Here is a 22,692-nt window from a genome sequence, read left to right as displayed (position 1 = left end):
CCATATTATGTTGGACGCTATTTACTTATGTGAGGCGCCAATTTATAAGTACTATGTGCCTCTTGACCAATTCTAGGCATTGTCTAAGGTTGTGCACTTTTTCCTTAATGACGATGTTGTTTGCCAGAAAAATAGTTGTCAACTTACACAATTAGTCTTGTTTCTTATGCCCACATTGTTTTTGTGGTGCGAACTTCATCTTTTCATGCTGGTAAGAAGATATAAGGGATCAGGCTTGTATAAAAAATTTTCGTATACCTTTCACCCCGTGATCTGAAAATGGGAGAGAAAAAAAGGACTTGTCTACTTCTTAATTTTCCTTAAAGTGTCACCCTCCTTGCTGCTGTATCCAGTTATTTGCAGCTTTACTAATACGGCAACGGTACATTTTGCCTTCTATATATCGCGTCTGGAAAAGAACTAATACATTCCTACCTTGATTATGTTTCACTATTCTTCCCCCGCGTTGTCTGTGGTATCTTTTAAATGCTCGACCGAAATTGCGTGAGGCTTTTAAGCGGGACCGTTATGCATAAATGTTTCCTCGTCTTTTTGCCTAAAACAAAGAGATTAAATGGATTACTCTCCCTCTTATTATCCATTACCCAATCTCTCTACGGAACGGAATATAATTCCACCCGATGTCTCTCCGCTCTTAGTCTTACCTAAATTACGCCGATAATTGCTCAAACGCGGGGTAACGTCTTCGTTCTGCTTCCATTGCTTAGCCTGACTGCCTTTTTTTTATTACCTTACTGTTGTGCCATGTGACCCGTATTGGCCAATGCCGTATCGTTGTGTTTAGTCTCTAATTCACCATGTATGTTAGGTGCAGTGCTATTGGTTAATCGTTAGTTTGTTGTTTTTTTTGTGCGTGTAACTTTATTGTTTTCACTGCTCGCATAGGTTACACACCTCTTTCCGATATATACTGTATACTATAATACACCCAATGCTCATTCTTGCAATTCATCGTTTGAGCTAATGATTCTAGTACTATAGCTATATTTCTAATTTTGTTAAGACTAGGACCACTTTTTATTATTGTGTGCTGAAATTGGATTCTAGGCTGTTTAAACTGTCATTATCTTATTCGCTATGTTGGCTGTGATGACAGACATTATGTGTGTATTTCCTGTCTCTCTAAAATCCTTTACATATGGTGCACGCATAATGCTACCGTCAATTTATGTCGCTGTAATGACAGACATTATGTGTGTATTTCCTATTTCTCTAAAATCCTTTACATATGGTGCACGCATAATGCCACCGTCAATTAATGTAGTGGTACACACGTCCCAGGTTTCAAGTTAATTTTGAGAGATCTACTATATAAATAATTAATACTAGTACTCTAGCTTTATTTACAGTTTTACTTGCAGTTTGACCACTTTCTGTTAATGAATGTTAGCGTTGAATTAAACCACTATTTCAACTCCCTTCTATATTGGGATAACTGACACTATTTACCTGACTATGATTGGGGGAGCATCCATTATCTAGAAATGATGCTCATCCAGTCTTCTTTTGAGTTCAGGCCTCTGTCCACAGTGTTGAGGTGACACATGAACCACTGTTCTCGTTGTTTCCTTCTAGTGTCTAAGTCACCACCACGCCTGTCTATTGTGATCTTCTCTAAGATGTACCATTTAAACTCATTGCACTCATGTTTCATTCGTTCAAAATGTTCAGTTAACGGAGCATTGGGTTTCTTATTTCTGATTGCTGATTTATGCTCTAACAGGCGGGTGCGGATTTCTCTACCTGTCTCCCCTACGTAACCTAGGCCACAAGGGCATATGAGGAGATAGATGACATTTTTACTGCGACAATTATTAAGAGATTTGGCCCATATCTGTTTGTTATTGTGCATTATATTTTTCGTTTCCAGGCATTGAGGGCAAATCGAGCAGGTACCGCATTTGTAGTTGCCCTTAACTACCTCACCTGTCAGGCTCCTTTGGGTGTTATTAGTTTGTTTGTAGGTCTTTACTAATGAATTGCGGATAGTCTTGTTGCGTCTAAATGAAAATAGAGGTTTCTCCAGTGTCTTTTTTGTCTCATGATTTAAAATTTTCCAATTTCTGTTAACTATGTTTTTTATTTTATTACTCATATTGGAAAATTGAGAAACGAACACTATTCTATTAGTTGCCTTATCATTTCTCTTTTTGTTAATTTCTAATAGACTGTCTCTGTTGTAAAATCTCGCTCTTTTAAGTGAGTGTTTTATTAATTTTTTTGGGTATCCTCTAGCTTTCAGCTTATTCGTTAGAACCTCTGCATGATGATAAAAATCATCTAGTGTAGTGCAGTTTCGTCGCAATCTCAGGAATTCCCCGAAGGGAATATTGTCTTTTTGGGATTTCGGGTGGTTGCTATCGTACGCTAAAAGTGTGTTTTTGTCAGTTGGTTTGGTAAAGAGCTCAATCTGCAGGACATTGGCCACATTCTTAATTCTAATATCTAAAAAATCAACATGGGAATTACTAAAATGTGCCGTGAATTTAAGGTTAGGATCACCTAAATTAATCCATTCCAGGAAGGATTCGAGGTTATCGGCGTAATTTAGGTAAGACTAAGAGCGGAGAGACATCGGGTGGAATTATATTCCGTTCCGTAGAGAGATTGGGTAATGGATAATAAGAGGGAGAGTAATCCATTTAATCTCTTTGTTTTAGGCAAAAAGACGAGGAAACATTTATGCATAACGGTCCCGCTTAAAAGCCTTACGCAATTTCGGTCGAGCATTTAAAAGATACCACAGACAACGCGGGGGAAGAATAGTGAAACATAATCAAGGTAGGAATGTATTAGTTCTTTTCCAGACGCGATATATAGAAGGCAAAATGTACCGTTGCCGTATTAGTAAAGCTGCAAATAACTGGATACAGCAGCAAGGAGGGTGACACTTTAAGGAAAATTAAGAAGTAGACAAGTCCTTTTTTTCTCTCCCATTTTCAGATCACGGGGTGAAAGGTATACGAAAAATTTTTATACAAGCCTGATCCCTTATATCTTCTTACCAGCATGAAAAGATGAAGTTCGCACCACAAAAACAATGTGGGCATAAGAAACAAGACTAATTGTGTAAGTTGACAACTATTTTTCTGGCAAACAACATCGTCATTAAGGAAAAAGTGCACAACCTTAGACAATGCCTAGAATTGGTCAAGAGGCACATAGTACTTATAAATTGGCGCCTCACATAAGTAAATAGCGTCCAACATAATATGGAATTCTGGGTACAGTTTCCCATAAGGTTATCCCCAGAAGAGTCAATAAAGCGACAGTCTCTAGGGTAAACGGTCTTGTTCAGACAAATATATATAACAATATCTCTTTCTGTAAACAGGAAAAAAGCACAGAATACAAATCACAGAGAAAACATCTATCTAAGGTCTTGAGGAAGATAGTGGCATACAACATAGCCTATCGAAACGCGTCGACGCTTATGGAAAACATACAATCCATAGAAACGGACAGATGCTTATAGGGATAAAGGACTCCAAACATCCCAGAAGCGGTCAATGTCCAGTATTGATTTGGATGTGTGATTATATGACAAAGTGTATTGTCTTGTTTTGTTGTGTTTTCTCAGTTATGCTGGCTCATAACGAGGGGTGTGTAATGTAACAAATTGTTCTGATTATATCTTTGGATTAATTTGTATTATCAAATGAATATTTTTAACCTTTTTTATTTCTGTTTTTGTCCAAATTGAATATATTATTGGAATTATTATTTCTGCGTCGATTAATGTTAAGTAGGGATTAGAATAGATTGAGTTTTTAATGGTATTGTATAGTATGCTTTGACAATCAATAAATGTTAAAAACATTTTAAATTGTGAGAGTGTGAGAAATTATGTTTCTGAATTTCAGTGGTTTGAACATATGGTCAAGGGACTGCTAGTTGACACTTGGAGAATGATCTACCGCCCGCTCTGGCTCTGTAGATGCGCGGGGTTTCAGCTAATGTGAGGTCGGCAAATCGGAGTTTTTTTTTGGGTAAGTGGAAATGTATTCTGTCGTTGAGGTATTTGGGTCCACTGTTGTGTAGGCATTTGTAGGCGTAGGTGAGGATTTTGAAGCTGACTCTCTTCTCTACGGGGAGCCAGTGGAGTTTTCGCAGGTGCTGGCTGATGTGTTCATGCCGCGGGAGGCCGAGGATGAGTCTGGCCGCGGTGTTCTGTATCGTCTGGAGTTTTCAGAGTAGGGATTTGTTGATGCCGGCATAGAGAGCATTTCCATAGTCGAGTTTGCTGGTGATGAGTGCGTGGGTTTTTCTTGACTCAGGGGGGATCCATTTGAAAGTCTTTTGAAGGATGCGGAGAGTGTTGAAGCAGCTGGAGGTAACGGGGTTGACCGGTCGGGTCATGGTGAGTGATGAATCGAGTACGATGCTGAGGTTTGTGGCGTGGTCCACGGGGGTAGGCGGGCTTCCGAGAGCGGTGGGCCACCAGGTGTTATCCCATGCTGAAGGAGTGGTTCCAAGGACGAGGACTTCAGTTTTTTCGGTTTTGAGTTTTAGGCAGCTGTTGGTTATCCAGACTGCGACATCTTGCATCGCTCTCTGGAAGTTAAGTTTAGTGGTGACGGGGTTCCTGGTGAGACAGAGGATGGGCTGGATGTTGTCGACGTAGGAAACGATGTTGAGGCCGTGACGTCTGACGATGGCTGCGAGGGGGGCCATGTAGATGTTGAAGAGGGTCAGGCTCAGAGATGATCCCTGTGGGACTCCGCAGGTGCTTTCAGTAGGGGCGGAGAGGAAGGGTGACAGTGTGGTTCTTTGGCTTCTTCTGGTGAGGAAGGATCGGATCCAGTTCAGGGCAATTCCTTGTATGCCTGCGTCGTGTAGTTGGTCGGTAGAGTGCGGTGCAAGATGGTGTCGACGGCTGCGGATAGGTCGAGGAGCATGAGGCCAGCTGAGTGGCCTTGATTCAGGAGGGCGCGGATGTCATCTGTGGCAGCGAGTAGGGTGGTCTTGGTGCTGTGATTGCTTCGGAATCCAGATTGGGACGGGTCTAGGACCGCGTTCTCCTTGATGAAGCGTGTCAGTTCCCTGTTGACAGCTTTCTCTGCCACCTTGACTGCGAAGGGGAGGAGCGAGATGGGCCAGTAGTTCTTGAGGTCCGAGGGTTTGGCCGTAGGCTTCTTGAGCAGGGGTCTGACTTCTGCGCGCTTCCAGCCATCGAGGAAAGGTGCCTGTTGTGAACGTGATGTTAATGGTCCGTTGTAGTTCCGGTGCGATGGAGTCCATGGCCCTGTGGTAGATGTGAGGGGGTCTGGGGTCTGTGGGGGCCCCTGAGTGGATGCCTTTCATGGTCATAGCAGTGTCCTCGGTCGTGATTGGTGTCCAGTTGGAGATGGTGGGCTGGTTGGTGTATCTAAGTGGCTGTGGGCTGTGGCATCTTTTGGGTTGTTGACAAAGTTGTCGTAGAGTGTCTTGATCTTGAGGTGGAAGTAGGTTCCAAGCTTGTCGCAGAGGTCTTGGGGCGGGGTGATGTCTGTGGCTTCGCTGCATGGGTTGGTGAAATCCCAAATGACACCGAAGAGTTCCTTGGAGTTGGCGAGAATTCTGTTGTGGAGGAAGTTCCTTTTGGTTGTTCTGATTTGGTTGTGGTAGTCCGTGATGGCTTGCTTGTAGGTGGAGTAGTTGTCGGAAGTCTTGGTGTTTCTCCAGTTCTTCTCCAGACGTCTGCAGGTGCGCCGGAGTTCTTGGAGATCGATGGTGAACCAGTCAGCTTTTCTGGGACACTGGTTGCCGGGGTTCCGTAGCGGGGCGAGCTTGTTCGCGCAGCTGGAGATCCTATGGCTGCTATGTTTGAGTCGGGTGTCTCGGTGGGCATGTTTAGGGTGAGGGAGTTCAGTTGCTCGTCGGTAACCTTGCTCCAGTTCCTTCGTGGTGTACTGGGGGCTGGTTATGGAGCCTTGGGTTTGTCGATGGTGAAGTGCACGCAGTGGTGGTCGGTCCATGGGGTTGCATTGTATGGCTGAAGTGAACGCTGCTACCTGCTGCAAAGTTGGGGTCGAGGGTGTGTCCTGCTCTGTGTGTGGGTGCGGACACAAGTTGGTTGAGTCCGATGCTGGCGAGGTTCTCCCGGAGGATGGTGGAGTTGGGGTCGCTGAGGTTGTCGAGGTGGTAGTTAAGGTCTCCGATGAGTATGTAGTTCATTGATGCTAAGGCGTGGGGTGCGATGAAGTCTGTGTTGGTGGTGGCAAAGGGTGTCCGTGGGCCGTGGGGTCTGTAGATGAGGGTTCCTCAGAGTGTGGCGTTAGGGCTGGTCTGGATCTGGAAGTGAAGGTGTTCAGCAGAGGGGAAGGTTTCGCTGGAGGTGGTGAGATGGAGGGAGCTCTTGTGTGCGATTGCGAGGCCCCCTCCTGGGCGGTTGGGGCGGTCCTTCCTTTGGATCTTGTATCCGTCCGGGATGGTGGTGTTGATATCAGGAGCAGAGGCGCCGTTGGTCCAAGTTTCCGTGAGGAAGGCGATGTCGGGGGAGAGAGAGTCGAGTAGGTCCCAGATTTCTGTGGCGTGTTTGTGTACGGAGCACACATTGAGGAGGATGCAACTTTGTGTGTGGTCAGTGCCAGTGTAGGCGGTGCCGGAGGTCGGGGTGGTGGTGAAGGTCTGGCGGCAGTGGTGGCAGGCGAACTGCCCATGGGTCGAGGTCGGCGAGGCCTGTTGGCAGTCTCTGTGTCTTCCGGGGTTGAATGTGAGTAGGGCATCGTCGTCATAGCAGAGGAAGGCCATGGATCCAGGGTTCCTGGTGCTGATCGCGGTCGGGTCGCAGACGGGCGCAGTCAGACTTGCCTTAGGCGCGCCAGCGGCACCGGCCGCCATTAAGTAGGGGAGAGGGCGGGACTGGAGGTAGGGAGGCGGGAGTGGGGGCTGTGTCGGGGGGAGGGGCCACAGGGGCAGCAGCGGCGGGAAAAGGCTGACTGAAATTAAAAGTGTGAGAGTCAATAGGGCAACTCTAAGTCAAAATAGAACAAGAAATAAACCTGTCTTCCAGGAATTGTCAGGAAGAAGACCAGGTGGTGAAGGGTGCTGCAAGCAGAGCTGCTGGGGAGAGTGCTCACCTGGACCGGAGGTCTAGGTTTCACACCTTCTCAAAGCCCAAGTCTATGCAAGGAGCCTCGGCTGGAGCTTCACATTGATGGGGGCTGTGAGGAGATTGTTGTCAGCAGGAGGAGAGGCTGACACTCAAGCTTTGCATTAGTGGTTGTCACGGTCGGTTGCTGTTTGGCGCAAAAAGCTTGTCATCGGCAGATGCTCTGATGTCAGCCAAGGGTCCAGGACCGGGGGCTCCTCATGGAGATCAGGCCACACTTAGCAGAGGCCAGCAGAAGTGCTCAGGCAGGTCCAGTTGGTGGTGGCAATTGGCAGTTGCAAGAAGCTTGGTGTATCCCTATATCACGAACAGGAGGTCAGTCAACTGACCCTTGGAGTCACTTCTGGGAGTCCTGGGTTCAACACAAGCAGTCTGTCTTCCTTCTTCGAACACAGGACGTCCTTCTTCTGACTCCTTCACAGGTCTGGGAGTGTTCTGATAAGAGGATCTGTGGGTGTCTTCCTTATATGCAGTGTCAGTCTGCGGGTGGAGATGCACCTTTTGTATAGCCTCCCGCTTCCCTGGGTTTGGCTCTATTCTGTCTAGGGGATAAAAGGCAGGCAGGTCTAGATGTGAGCTGCATTTTTCAGTGGAAGGGCAGGCACCCTTATAATTCAGAAATTGAGTGGGCACAGCTTTCAGCATACACATTTGAAGTCAGTAAGGGTTAAGTACAACTCCCCAGGATATTGTGCTCAGAAGAGGGACACTGTGCCCAAGACCCTTTTGTGCCAATGTCTAGAACAGGGGTACTCAAAAAGTTTCTCTTGGGGGCCAAATTTAGGGGTGGGTTGTGGCTGAGGGCCGCACCTTGAGGGCGGGGTCATTGGGGGAGGGGGCGGGGCTAGAGCAACAAAAACAAACTGTGACCATGAGGTGGAACACAAGTCCCTGCAGCGGACGCCTTCGTCCACTGAGCCACAGGACCCGGCATACACATATCTCTCTCTCTCCCTCTCTCTATCTCCCTCCCTCCCTCCTCCGTCTCCCTCCCTCCTCCGTCTCCCTCCCTCCTCCGTCTCCCTCCCTCTCCCTCCGTCTCCCTCCCTCTCCCTCCGTCTCCCTCCGTCTCCCTCCGTCTCCCTCCGTCTCCCTCCGTCTCCCTCCCTCCTCCATCTCCCTCCCTCCTCCATCTCCCTCCCTCCTCCATCTCCCTCCCTCTCTCCTTCTATCCATCTCTCTCCCTCTCCGTCTCTCTCCGTCTCCCCCTCTCTGTCTCCCTCTCTCTCTGTCTCCCTCCCTCTCTGTCTCCCTCTGCCTCCCTCTCTCCCTCTCCTTCCCTCTCCGTCTCTCTCCGTCTCCCTCCGTCCTCCGTCTCCCTCCGTCCTCCGTCTCCCTCCCTCTCCCTCCGTCCTCCATCTCCCTTCCTCCTCCATCTCCCTCCCTCCTCCGTCTCCCTCCCTCTCTCTGTCTCTCTCCCTCCCTCTCTGTCTCTCTCCCTCCCTCTCTGTCTCTCTCCCTCCCTCTCCATCTCCCTCCCTCTCCGTCTCCCTCTGTCTCCCCCTCGCTGTCTCCCTCCTCTGCCTCCCTCCCCCTCTGTCTCCCTCCCCCCTCTGTTTCCCTCCCCCCTCTGTCTCCCTCCCTCCCTGTCTCCCTCCCTCTCTCTCCTCCTCTCTCTCTCCCTCTCTCCCTCTCCCTCCCCCTCCCTCTCCCTCCCTCTCCGTCTCCCTCTGTCTCCCCCCTCTCTGCCTCCCCCTCTCTGTCTCCCCCTCTCTGTCTCCCCCCTCTGTCTCCCTCCCTCCCTGTCTCCCTCCCGCTCTCCCTCCGTCTCCCTCCCTCTCCGTCTCCCTCCCTCCCTCCCCCTCTCCCCCTCTTCCCCTCTCTCCCTCCCTCTCCGTCTACCTCCCTCTCCCCGTCTCCCTCCCTCTCAGTCTCCCTCCCTCTCAGTCTTCCTCCCTCTCAGTCTCCCTCCCTCTGTCTCCCTCCCTCTCAGTCTCCCTCCCTCTCCGTCTCCCTCCCTCTCCCCGTCTCCCTCCCTCTCCGTCTCCCTCCCTCTCCCCATCTCCCTCCCTCCCCGTCTCCCTCCCTCTCCCCGTCTCCCTCTCTCTCCCCGTCTCCCTCTCTCTCTCCGTCTCCCTCTCTCTCTGTCGCCCTCCCTCTCTGTCTCCCTCTCCGTCTGTCTCTTTGCCTCTCTGTCTGTCTCTGCCTCTATCTGTCTGTCCCTGTCTCTGTTAGTCTCTATCTCTATCTGTCTGTCTGTTTCTGTCTCTCCCTACTGCCCTCTGTCACCCTCTGTCCCCTTACCCGACTCTCACACCCTGCTGTTCTCTTGTCATTCTTTGTCACCTCCCCCCAATCCTCCCCCCCCCTCGCTTGTGTGGCAGCTGAGGCAGCTTCCCTTCCAGGGCACACACACAGCCCCACCCGAGTACTTCACAGGTCTTTAAGAGACCATTTGCATGATAACCAGGCTTTGTTGTATTTCACCTCTTAGCGCCCCAGCAGCTCCACTCGGACTATCGCTTGAATCCCCGGGCCCCCACAGAGCAGAGTCTTTGTTTGATGACACTGTTAAAGAAAAAAAAAAAACACCGGTACGATGTCTGCAAGGTCTGCGGGCCGCCAAGAAAGGCCCGCGGGCCGTACTATGAGTACCCCTGGTCTAGAAGAACAGGGTGGGAGATTTTGGTGGGCTGTGGCCAACGGCACCCATTTCTAACCCCAGTGCTTTAATTAATCCCAGTTGGAGCACAAGCAAGTCTGTACCAAGAGATCATACACTGGTGGGAGCTTCACAGGTGTGGCGTTGTGGGAGCTAGTCCCCAGGAGAACATGCACTGGTGTCCATTTGCTGGGTGGTGAATTTTAAGGGTAAACTTATGATCCCTGAGGGTGGGAATGTCACTTCCATGATGTCATAGTTAATAGGATACTAGTAACTGCCCTAAGGGATACCTGTGCCTGTCTGACCATGGTGGTAGAAAGATTGGTTTCCCCGGAACAGTACACCATACAGTTGTGTATGGTAACTCAGGCCCATGGGCAGGATTACCTTCACTCTATGGCACTGTTGACCTTGGCATATAGTCAGCAAGAAGTCCACAGAGGGGTCATAGTTAGTCCCAGATGCCCTTGACTGCATTCCAGGAAATTAATTACCAGCAGTGTTGGAAGATCTGGGAGAGATGGCCGCCGAGGGCACACTCAAAGCGTTTCTAAGGCCGCTATTTCCAAATGGAGGGTAAAGAAGCCAGCTACAGGGGAAGGAGGTGGAGACCGTTCACAGTGAGAGGACCAGTGATCAGGGGGTCACCAACTGTGACAGAAGAGCACCCCATGATTGACTCTGGTAAGGGTGCTTATGATCTGGAGGTGCTGTCTGTGCTATAATAGAGACATTGGACAAGAGACCTGTACCAAGTAGACCCCTGAATGACACAGACAGAGTGTGTCACTCTTTAAGGGGTGGTTGTTCCCCCCAGAAGTTCTGGTTGGCCAGGGACCTATCCAGCCACAGGGTACAGACCCTAGGGGGAGATTTTAGCCTCAGGTGACCACCACTGAGCTGGGGGGGAAGGAGAGAGGAAGTAAGGTGCCAAACACCCTGGGCTGCTGCCCCCCATTCTGAGAAAACGCAGAGGAGAGAGAACCCTGGCAGGCCTGGGGCCTGGCTCTTGACACTGACAGCTGTCAGTGGCCTCTGTTGGTTGCTGTTCTAAAGGGCAGAGTTTTTCTTCAGCTTTGGGCAAAAGTCTGATCCAAGGGGTGGAGTGGGCCACATCACTTTGTTGGCTATGGTCGTATTGTCTATTGGGATGCATCCGTATACAAATTAAGGTTTAGAGTTTCACAGATGGGGTCTAAAGATGAAGGGAAGTGTTCCCCATGGGTCAGTCCAGTGGCTCAGTAGTGTTGACAGAGAGAGGGGTATGGAACTGACAAGCGCCACTGCGCAAGAGACCCATTGTCCACTTTCTATCACCTTAGCAGAGAAGCCCATCAAGGTGCTAAGTCTACCCTGGCTTTTGGCTGGAGGGGGTCATGTTGGAAATGGTCCATCCTTTAGGGTTACCCCAGATTTTTGTCTTTCTCTTTCTTCCTTTGCTGAACTTGATTTTGTTGGCTTCTAGGACTCTGCACTTTTTCCCTGCTAAACAGTGGAAACGTGTTTGTGCTCTCTTCCTAAAACATGGTAAAATTGACCTACACCTGATTGGTAACTTTAATGTACCTGTAAATCCCTAGTAAATGGTACTACCTGTACCCAGGGCCTGTAAATTAGAGGCTACTAGTGGGCAACAGCACGCATTGTGCCACCCACTAAAGAAGCCCTGTAAAACATGTCTCAGGTCTTGTACTGCAGCCTGTAGTGCAGTTTAAAACTGCATCTCCACTGGCAAAAAAAACTGCCAGTCCTAAACCTTTCTTTTCAAAACGTATAAGTCACCATTAGGGTAGGCCGTAACCTATAATAGGGAAGGGGGCATGGTATTTAAAAAGTAGGGCATTTTTGTTTAGATTTTACATGTCCTGACAGTGAAAATCTCTTAATGTAATGTTTAACTTCGGCAAGGTCTATCTCTCCCATAGATTAACACTGGGTTGCCTTATTGCATTTAATAAATGTTAACTTCAGATTGGGAGCAGATAGAGATGTGCTATTTGCAAACAAATTAATTTTAATTGAAATCCTTTTAATGGTGTAGTTGAATTTAAAGTTACAGTTTCGATAATGTCACTTTTACAAAGTTGGCATTTTCTTGTTAAAACCAAATGTGCCTTTCTACCAGTGTGCTGGGTTGCATGACTGAAAGGCTCTGCTGTTAGGGTTTGTATATTGTTTCCAGACAGTGAGACAAAGGGAACCTGAGGTGTAAAGGGAGAAGGTCTTACTGACAAACTGCCTGGGAGTGGGGAGTGGGGGGGAGGTGCCCCTTGCCCTGTTTACATTTCAAAGGGCTTTGCCTGCAACACACCCAAAGGAACCTGACACTTGGCCTGACCTACCTTTTGTCACACTAGTCAGTCCGAGCAAGGACCAGGGAAGAACTGACCAAAACCAGTGTCAAGGGTAGGCCAGGGAATTCCAAAACACAAAGGCTGGCACCCAGTAAAAAAATGGACCCTCAGAACTATTTATCAGAACACTCCTAGACGAATATATGACGTTACACCGCGAGCAAATACCACGTGGTAGGTTACAACGCGGATGTTACATCGTCCGCGTTGTTACCACGCATGGCATTACATCGCAAGTCGTTTCTACGACTTGCACTAGATGGCGCGCTGGACTTAGGAATAGTATAAATTACTATTCCTACTCCAGTTAGTGCAACATCAGGGAAAGTGTTGGACTTAAAATCCAACACAATCCCTGGTGTTGCACGCCATCTAGCGCAAGTCGTTGTAATGTAATGCCATGCATGGTAACAACGCGGACGATGTAACGTCTGTGTTGTTATCAACGCGCGTGGTACTGACAGCGTTGTTAACGCTGTCTCCCCTCCTTGACCTGTGGAAGCAATGGCTGGCTCTTTGCACTACAGCAGTGAACATCTACAACAATCGACTTGCTCTTCACACTGAAAGCCACCTCCTCGCTGTCTGCTCCAATGAGAACAAAACTCTTTACGCCAGATTTGAGAAGGTAACTCTTCAGCGCAACTAACCTGTCGCCTGTATTCAACTCACACTCCATTGCGGTTGGCCTGAACCATTTCTGAGGTCCCCCGTCGCTTTACTTTATACCCTTTGTAACTCTTTATTGTTAAGGCTCCCTGCCCCAGGGCTCAGATAATATACAATCCTCTCTCTTTGAGTCTTTAGATTGCCTGTCCCTGAGTCTACCTGTGTTCCTTGTGTTTTTTAACATGAGTAAGTTGATGATACACATAATTGAGGTTGTTGCCTTTGTAAGGGTGACATATTCCAACAGAGAAAATCTATATACTTAGGAATGTTAAATTGCATTGACCAACAAGGTGTCTGTGGAAACCTAGTTGATCAGCTGGCCAGACATCTTGTCCAATATATTTGTCTCTTTGCTGTAATGTGCATTAGGCACATCTCAGGTAACAATGTGTTATCTGTGGTTATCATATTACAGGTCTCCATGTATCTGTGTCTCCTTGATATCTTGTCTTAGGGTCTTTCTTTCCCATGCCCCTGGGCTGCTGATTTTCTGGCTCACTGTTCTCCCTTCCTTGCTTCACCTACTCCAAGTTTATGAATTGTGTGCTTAATCGTACCTGTATCTCTCTGTACACTTACTGCATCATCCTACTAGTGCTCTCTGTTACAATTTCTCTATTGCCCATAGTGTCCGAGGACCAGCTCTTCCTCTGTTTCTCCAGCCCAGAGCCTCCACTGACCCAAGTATCTTTACAGCCAAGTCTCTTCACTCTCCAGATCTCTTCACTGTCCAAGTGTCTTCACGGTCCAAGTGTCTTCACGGTCCAAGTGTCTTCACGGTCTAAGTGTCTTCATGGTCCAAGTGTCTTCATGGTCCCAGTGTTTTCATGGTCCAAATGTCCTAATGGGCCAGACGTCTTATGTGTGGTGGCTGCCTAATCTAAGCACGGCACCACTTCAGCCTGACACAGTTATTGTGCTGTGTGGTATGGAGTGATGCAGAGTGGTATATTGTGGTTTGTAAATGGTGGCGAGGTGTGGTCTTGTACTGTTTTTTGTGGTTTTGTTTGGTGTTGCTTATAGCTTTGTTTGTGCTTCACTGCAGACAGGTAATAAATAAAGTGCTATTGTGTAATAGTAGCAAAGCCTCAGGGCCCATAAGGGTTTGCAGGGGTTTGAAGCGACTTCCTTACAGACTAGACAATATCGTGAGCACAACATCAAGGGACCAAATGTTGAACAGGTGGGAGGTAAGGATTTACTAATCTTAACTCCACATCTACGTACCTTGGAGATATATACATGTCACCAAGGTACGTAGATGTGGAGTAAGGTATAGAAAATATACACAAATGTACCTTTCAATATTATGGTCACGGTATTATGCTCCGTCAAAGTTTCAGATTTCATATTCCCAGCCTACACCACCCTTGAGACTCGTGGTCTCTCTTCAGCTGTTCGGGACTGATATTCATTCCCGACGCATGTTTATCTTCTTGAAAATTAACTGCAGTGCGTTTCATTGCAGAGGTAATTATTTTTGTTCCAGACAGAACGGCTGAATATTTCCACGCTGCACACATTGTTGATACAGGGAAGTGAAAATCATGACATCTAAGTGTGGTGTGCATTGTTTCCTTTTTGCAGATCCGGAGTGCAAACCCTACCACACAACGCGAAAGTGCACTACAACTACGCCAACTTCCTGAAAGACCAGGGTCGAAACGACGAGGCCATTTTCCACTACAAAACCGCCCTTAAGTAAGTTATCCGAGCCTATTCCAGGCTGTCACTTCGACTCGCTGTTTATTTAATCGCCCTTTAGCTTCCGGCACACTTGCCCTTTTCCCATTAACTATAGACATTTCTCCGGCAGCAGATACGGCCTTGGCTCGGTAAGCTTTCAGCCATTAAATTCAGCTTCTTGGCTCGTCTCCAGACTTCTTTGTCCTTTCTAGTGTTGCGAGTAGAAAAGTTTCCATAGCTACACCTCGGGCAATGAAGTGTCATGGACTTGCCGAAGTGGAGAGGGGGTGTCAGAAAGCCATTGTGTATATCTGCGGAGGTTGTTCTCTGAATAGAAAAACAATGCCACCACGCCCCCTGCAGGGCATACAAACACTGAACAGGATGCTGAGTCTTCGGATTCACTGCAGTGGGATCTGTTGTAATAATGTATCATTTGAGTCTGAAGGAGCCATGCCATGAATGGTGTCACAATAGGTCTCAAAAACCAAGCTGACATCATCAACAAAATCGCCTCTTTGTTTGTGATTGTTAGAGATACAGGACTAGGTGATAGAACTGTTTACTTTTTCTACACTGAATGCCCCCTCTCCTCCCCCCCCTTAGGAATCGCAAAGATGGTACAATCGTCATGCGACTCCAAGGCACTGTGAAAGCAAATTCAATGAATAATATGAATGTGAAATGTGCTCATGCAATATTGATTTCATTTTTATTAGATATTTTGCTCCGTAAGGTAACCCACTGGTGATCTGGGAATGAATACATTTGAAATCTATGTTTCTGTGTGATTAGTTACTAGCAGATTTCCTTGTAATATTAATCTGGAGAATGTGTTGAGGTGGTTTACATTTTGTGATCTCTGAATGAAAGTATTATTGATTTTTGGGGTCTATTTAACCTACTAGTAATTTCTTGTTTTTTGTATGTGTAAATGAACTACCTACCCCCAAAAGCCTGAAATACTCAGTGGGACTCTTTGAAGGTGAGAGGAGCAAGCCTTTTCCACCAGAGCTTGGACATGTAGTTAGTCAACTCAGGCCTAAGACAATAGTTCTTAATGGTTGACACAGGCACTTTTTTTAGCTAGCCTGCTACAATAAGAGCTCTACCTCTGACAGCGCTATCTGTCAAAATTAGGCGAGTAAAGTTACTCTCGAACTACCTCGAGCAGAAAGAGAAGAAGGATGAAACCTCAATGCTGCTGCTATCAGGAACCACTCCATCCACTTAGCTCAGTAATAGTTTGTCATTTATTACTAGCACACCTGTCATGTGGCGTCTCTCTGGCCCTCTCAAATGCAACGAGCAATGGAGGCAGGAACGCCACTAGGATTTCCGCTCACACACTTCTTAAGTGCCTGGACGCCTGTGGGAAGCCATGCGCTCTACAAATCCCAATAGAATAGAATAGAAGTGTATTGGGATCCTGAGCTCGTGAACGGGGTTCCTCATTATTTGGTCCGTGACACCGCACCCAATGTCAGTGGTGTGGGAAGATGTGGAGACGTATCCCATTAGTACCAGGCGGTGCGCTATATCTGCCAGGTGCCGCCCATTGTTGTTTGCTGAAATGTAAGCCTCTTTAAGACAGAATAAGCCATTGAAGAAACACCTCTCCTAGTACTTTAGAGCAGACCCTTTTCCCCTCTTCTGAATTTGTAGGTGGGAGTGATACATTTAAATTGCAGATATCTATATGGCGAGCTTATGGCTTGAGAAACTAATATAGAGACCAATAAAACTTGAATGTTACTGTCCTCTCTATAAATATTGAAAGACTAAATTCATACAGCACATACCTTCATCAAACGGAAGTTCTAAAGCACTTTTAACACCCAGCTTAATAAATGCGAGACGCTTAGCTAACAATTCTTAGATTTGAATGCAGTAGATTACGTCACTGTGCTGCTGGGTACATTGGCAGTCACCCCCCAAAAAAAGAAATATATATATAAACAATTTGTGACTTTGTAATGTTCATTTGCCTCTTTAAGGGAGCTGCCTATTTGATTGGCCAATAATGTTTTGGTCTTGCTAGACAAATCTTGGAGTGTCTGCCAGAGCTCACATGAGAAACAAAAGAGAAATATACAAAGAGGGGCATTTGGGTCTCAGAGCAGCAACAACAGTTGCAAGCACAGCAAGGACCACAGCGCCAACCAGTCCAGTGACCAAACAGTGACGAAAGCCACAACTACAGTACAGACCACAGTAGTAACCTCAGCTGCCACCAAAGGCAGTGACAGCAGTAACAACCAAAGCTGCAGCAATAGCCATGACCACAGCTCTCACTGCAGCAAGCAGCACAGCAGTGATCATAGCTGCGCCCTCACGATGACCAACAGCAATAGCAATAGTTTCTACCATATATATCAATTACATTAATTTTAAGTACAACAACATTTGAAAGCCGGAGTTTATTTAATGCATCTTTAATCTACATATCCTACCTTCCTTTATGTATCTATATACCTTCCATGTTCTATATATTTATTACTTTTACTTCTAATTCAGCATATCCAATGAACTACCCTGTTCCTCACCCTAAATCGCTCTCAATAAATCCTCTACCTCATCTCTGTGACTCATCTAAAACCTCATTATATTACTCTTTGCAACGCACTACCCCATTTCTCACCCTATACCTCTATCAACATGCAAACCTTTTCCCTCCTCTCTCTCTCCACTATCCTTCTCAATCCAAATAACTGACTAACATAGCCACCACTCAAATTACTTTCATATTTCACTATACTAATTCACCACTAATCCTTTATGGGTTCCGGAGTAGCGTGCTACTCGCCGAAAAATCACTTCAACACCCCATCAGGGGTAGCAAGTGCAAAATAAATGCAAACCTTTTCCCCTCTCCTTTCCCTCCACTATCCTTCCCAATCCAAATAACTGACTAACATATCCACCACTCAAATTACTTTCATATTTCACTATTCTAATTTAACACTAATCTTTTATGGGTTGCAGAGTTGTGTGCTACTCGCCGAAAAAGCCTTTCAACACCCCATCAGGGGTAGCAAGCGCTATAAAATGCAAACCTATTCCCTTTTATATCTCTCCACTATCCTTCTCAATCCAAATAACTGACTAACATATCCGCCACTCAAATTACTTTCATATTTCACCATACTAATTCACCACTGATCCTTTATGGGTTCCGGAGTAGCGTGCTACTCACCGAAATGGCGTAACAACACCCCATCAGGGGTAGCAAGCGCAAAATAAATGCAAACCTTTTTCCCTCTCCTATCCCTCCACTATCCTTCTCAATCCATATGACTGACTAACATATCCACCACTCAAATTACTTTAATATTTCACTATTCTAATTCACCATTAATCCTTTATGTGTTCCAGAGTAGCGTGCTACCCTTTGAAAAAGTGCATCAAAACCCCATCAGGGGTAGCAAGCACAATATAAATGCTAACCTTTTTACCTCTCCTGTCCCTCCACAATTCTTCTCAATCCAAATAACTGACTAACATATCCATCACTCAAATTACTTTCATATTTTCACTGTTCTAATTCAACACTAATCCATTATGGGTTCCGGAGTAGCGTGCTACTCGCCGAAAAAGTGCTACAACACCCCATCAGGGGTAACAAGTGCAAAATAAATGCAAACCTTTTTCCTTCTCCTATCCCTCCACTAACCTTCTCAATCCAAATAACTGACTAACATATCCACCACTCAAATTACTTTTATATTTCTCTATTCTAATTCACCACTAACCATTTATGGATTCTGGAGTAGCATGCTACTCGCTGAAAAAGCGCTTCAACACCCTATCAGGGGTAGCAAGTGCTATATAAATGCAAACCTTTTTTCCCTCTTCTATCTCTCCACTATCCTTCTCCATCCAAATAACTGACTAAGATATCCTCCGCTCAAATTACTTTCATATTTCACAATACTGATCCTTTCTGTGTTCCAGAGTAGCATGCTACTCACCGAAAAAGTGCTTCACAATAACAGGAACCACATCATCATTAGCAGTAGCCAAAACTGTAGCCAAAATAGCTGTGATAACACATGGGCCACAACACTGGGAATCACTTCCACCACAGTCTTAATAAAGATATCAGCCACATCTGCAACAGTGCCAACCACCTTTCATTCCAAGATGTCAACCTCATCTCCCTAGTCACTCTTCCCCTAACCCCCCCTCCACTCCTTCCACCTCCACTTCCCTCCTTTTTAACCTCAGCCAGACACTTCGTAACTTGGACGATAATCTCGCTACCGTAGCTACTGAACTTACCCTACTCAGAAAAGATTTAAATCGGCTCAAATCCTACAAACCCATATTCCGCCCCTCCTGGCCCCCTCCCCCATGTGCTAACCCTCGAAAACACTTAGATCCCAAACATGGGTTTACAACGCCACTCCTCACCCGCTCTCATAGACCCCTTCGAACCTCTAACACCTACTCCGCACCTGACCTCTCTGCCTCACCTACCTTAACGACCCCCCACCTAAAGAATCTCCTCCCTCTCACTCCAAAATCCCTGTTATTTTGGGGACCAGCAGAATCCCTGAGCCTCCTAGCTCCCCCAGACCCCCCAACTCACCAGCATTCAATTACTCCCCCCCTTTCGCCAACCCGAAACCCCTTACCTGCATGCTCGTGAGCTGCCGTTCAGCTGTCCGACATGCAACAGAAATCTCAGAAAACATTCTTAAGGAAGGTACCGACATCGCCTTCCTCACGGAAACCTGGCTCAAAGACCATTCGACACCCATCATCGACCTTCTGACCCCCCCTGGCTACTCTATCATCAGAAGAGACAGACCTGAAAAAATAGGGGGTGGCCTAGCAATCATTTTTAAAGAAGAACTACAACTCTCCCCATTAATAACACTAACTAAACAACCTTCGAATACTTAGGCGCTGAACTCAAAATGAAATGCTCCCCCCCAATATGATTGCATAACAGCTATCATCCCCCTGGTGAACCCCTTCCCTTTGCAGAAGAATTCTCCGATCTCCTAACTAAATCGTTACTTTCCAGCTCCAAAAGCTTCTTCCTAGGAGATCTTAACCTCCACTGGAACGAACCTGATGACCCGGCAATCAACCTCATCAATAATCTCCTTGAGATTAGCGACCTCAAGCAACTTTGCCTCTCCCCTACCCACGCCAAAGGAGCTATCCTAGACGCAATCATCTCCAACCCAGATCTTACATCCCTATCCAACATCATCCCCATCGACTGGTCTGACCACCATCTCATTCTGTTCACAATATCTCCCCCAGCCCCTCCTGCCCCCATAAAAATCAATAAAGCTACAATTGTAACCAGAAATTTTAAACAAATCCCACCTGGTGCACTGGAACATAACCTCTAATCCCAACTTAGTCTCCCCCCCTTCAAATGCAAATGAACTCACGGAGCATTTCAACAAAACTGTATCAGAGGTGTTAGACCAACTTGCCCCTCTGAAAACCAAAACATTAAAAAAGCCCCCTCTAAATCATGGTTCACCCTAGACCTTAATAAAGAAAGACGCTCGCTGAGACTGGCTTAAAGAACATGGAGACAAAACCCACCCCATCTTGCCCTCCTTAGACAACACCCCTCCTACAAAAAACACATCTTTTCCGAGAAAGCGTAATTCTTTCGTCTACAACTCTCTCGCGCCAAAAACAGACCTCGAGAACTGTTCAACATTATTAGAAATCAAACCGCCCCTGCACCCCTTAAACCGGTGGCCTCCATTAACAAATGCGAAGAAATTGCCAACTTTTTCTGTGAAAAAATCGCAAAAATAGACCTCACTTACCTTGATACTCTACCCTCGCTCACCCCTCAACCTCCCCTGATTACCACACCTCTTCCACCACTCCCCTTGAACACATCCCTGACTCCCTCACGCCCCTTCCCTTCTCTTACCCCTCCGGAACCCATTTCCCTTCCGCTTAAAAATAACGCCTCATGGCATAATTTCCACCCTGTCTCTGAACAGGATGTCTTCGACATTTTAGCCAAAATCAAACCTTCCTCCCACACCAAAGACACCCTCCCTTCCGCACTCATCCAAGATCTCAAACATGTCATCGTCCCCTACCGGACCAACATCATCAACGCCTCCCTCTCAACAGGGAGTGTGCCCATCTCCCTTGAACTCTGGCAAATCACTCCCTTCCCCAAAAATCCCAAAACTGACCCCAATGACCCTAATAATCTCCGCCCCATCTCCAACCTCCCCCTCCTCTCCAAAGCCCTGGAAAAATGCGCCCTTCTCCAACTGGACAAACACATTGACACGTTCAACCTGCTTGACCCCCTTCAATCTGGCTTCCGTAAAGGTTGCAGCACGGAAACTGCGCTTCTCAACATAGTCGATGATATTCACCTAGCCCTGGACAAGGGCGAGACCTACCTACTCATCCTTCTTGACCTTTCCACGACATTTGACACAGTTTACCACCCAACCCTACTCAACACACTCAAAAATCGCTTCGGCCTCAGTGGCACTGTCCTTAACTGGTTCACCTCCTACTTTCAACATAGAACCCAACAAATTAAAATTCAAAACTGCCTCTCTAGCCCAACTGCTATCTCCCTTGGTGTCCCTCAAGCATCCATCCTCTCTCCCGCTCTTTTTAACCTATTTATGGAACCCCTTACCCGGATACTCAAACAAGAAAAAATCAACTACCACCTATACGCTGACGACACCCAATTGTACTATAAAATCAAATCCCATGCTGATATCCTGCACCTTAACACGGCCTTAACCAAGATCCAAACCTGGTTCCACAACAATCATCTGAAACTCAACCCTAACAAAACTGAGATCATCCTCTTCTCTCCTAAAAACAACCCTCTCCTCATTCAATCATGGATAACTGACCTTAACGCGCTAAACTGCTCTCTCTCCCTCGCCGATTCGGTTAAATCACTCGGCATCACCTTCAACAATAAACTCACACTAAATTCCCATGTTAAGAACTCAGCAAAAAGTGCACTCTTCACTCTCCGGCATCTCAAAAAAATCAAACTTTTTATTCCAGCTGAAAACTTCATATTAATTATCCAGTCTCTTGTTCTATCCAAAATTGACTATGGTAATGCCCTTCTCTCTGGCACCCCCAATATCCACCTGGCCCCTATCAAATCCGTTCTCAACCTCGTCGCCAGACTAACAACAAACTGTAAACGTTTTGACCACATCTCCCCTGCCCTCAAGTCCCTCAAGTGGCTCCCCATCGATGGCAGATCCTCCTATAAAATTGTCTGTATTCCTCACAAAGCCCTTTACCAGAAGACCCCATCCTACCTTACAACTAAACTTAAAAAAACTGGCTGTGCCCGAACACTGAGAAGCACCAACACTCTTCTTCTCATACTCCCCCTACTCAAAAAAACTGCCTCGAAGTCCCGCTCCTTCTCTGGCAAGGCCCCAACCATTTGGAATGCCCTCCCCAAAGACCTTCGATGCAACCCCTCCTATTCCAGATTCAAAAAAGACCTTAAAATTCATTTTCTCACTAAATTTTGGGGAAACTAAATCCCTGATCTCCTTTCTGACTACCTCTCCTCCTCCCTCCTTAGGCTACTCCGCCTTCCCCAATCACTCACCCACCCCCCTTCCTCTTGTCACCTCCCTATCCCCCTCACTTTACCACCCGCTTCCTATTATGTCTTATGAGTCCTCCTTGGCATACTGTTAAACTTACTATTTTACTATAACATTCTGGTCCCTGCAACTTGCTTCTCTATCTCATCCTATATGTACTTCTACTCACTATGTTTCCTAAATTTCTCCCTGTATTTTTATTTCTGTTTGACCACCTGTATAACCCGTTTCGTTCAACTGCCATGATCATTTTTTTATAATGTACTTCCATTGCTGATGTAAAGCGCTCTGATACCCTCGGGTGGAGCTAGCGCTATATAAAACCTTCTAAATAAATAAATAAAATAAAAACCAGAACAAAGACCACAACTGCTTACATGTGAGATTAGTTTGTACCAGAGTAGCGACCACAGGATCAACAACACCCATGGCAACAGCTGTCACCACGGGGTAAAAATCAGTTGTAGCAATCACCACAGTATAAATTGTAACCACAGCAGGGGCCGCAACAATAACAACAGCTTCCACCAAAGATCTAAACACAGCAGGGATCAGATAGTGACCACAGAAACCACCATTACAAGGTCAAGAGGAGCGAGCAAAAGTGGAACTGCAGCTCTAACCTCAACTGTGACCCTGCAAGGTATAGCAGCAGCA

General features: G+C 46.6%; 1 protein-coding gene across 1 annotated transcript in view; it reads left to right on the top strand.

Annotated features, from left to right (window-relative positions):
• The window catches only part of TMTC1 (transmembrane O-mannosyltransferase targeting cadherins 1), a 1,415,052-nt gene that overhangs the window by 1,026,782 nt on the left and 365,578 nt on the right, over positions 1-22,692 (top strand). Inside the window, exon 11 of the mRNA XM_085652351.1 lies at positions 14,333-14,446. Coding sequence (XP_085508477.1) covers positions 14,333-14,446 — 114 coding nt within the window. The remainder of the gene's footprint in view (positions 1-14,332; positions 14,447-22,692) is intronic.

Source organism: Triturus cristatus, chromosome 4_1 (assembly GCF_964204655.1).
Source record: "Triturus cristatus chromosome 4_1, aTriCri1.1, whole genome shotgun sequence".
NCBI lineage: Eukaryota > Metazoa > Chordata > Amphibia > Caudata > Salamandridae > Triturus > Triturus cristatus.
Note: the sequence above shows the minus strand (reverse complement) of the source record. Positions and strands in the feature narration are given on the sequence as shown.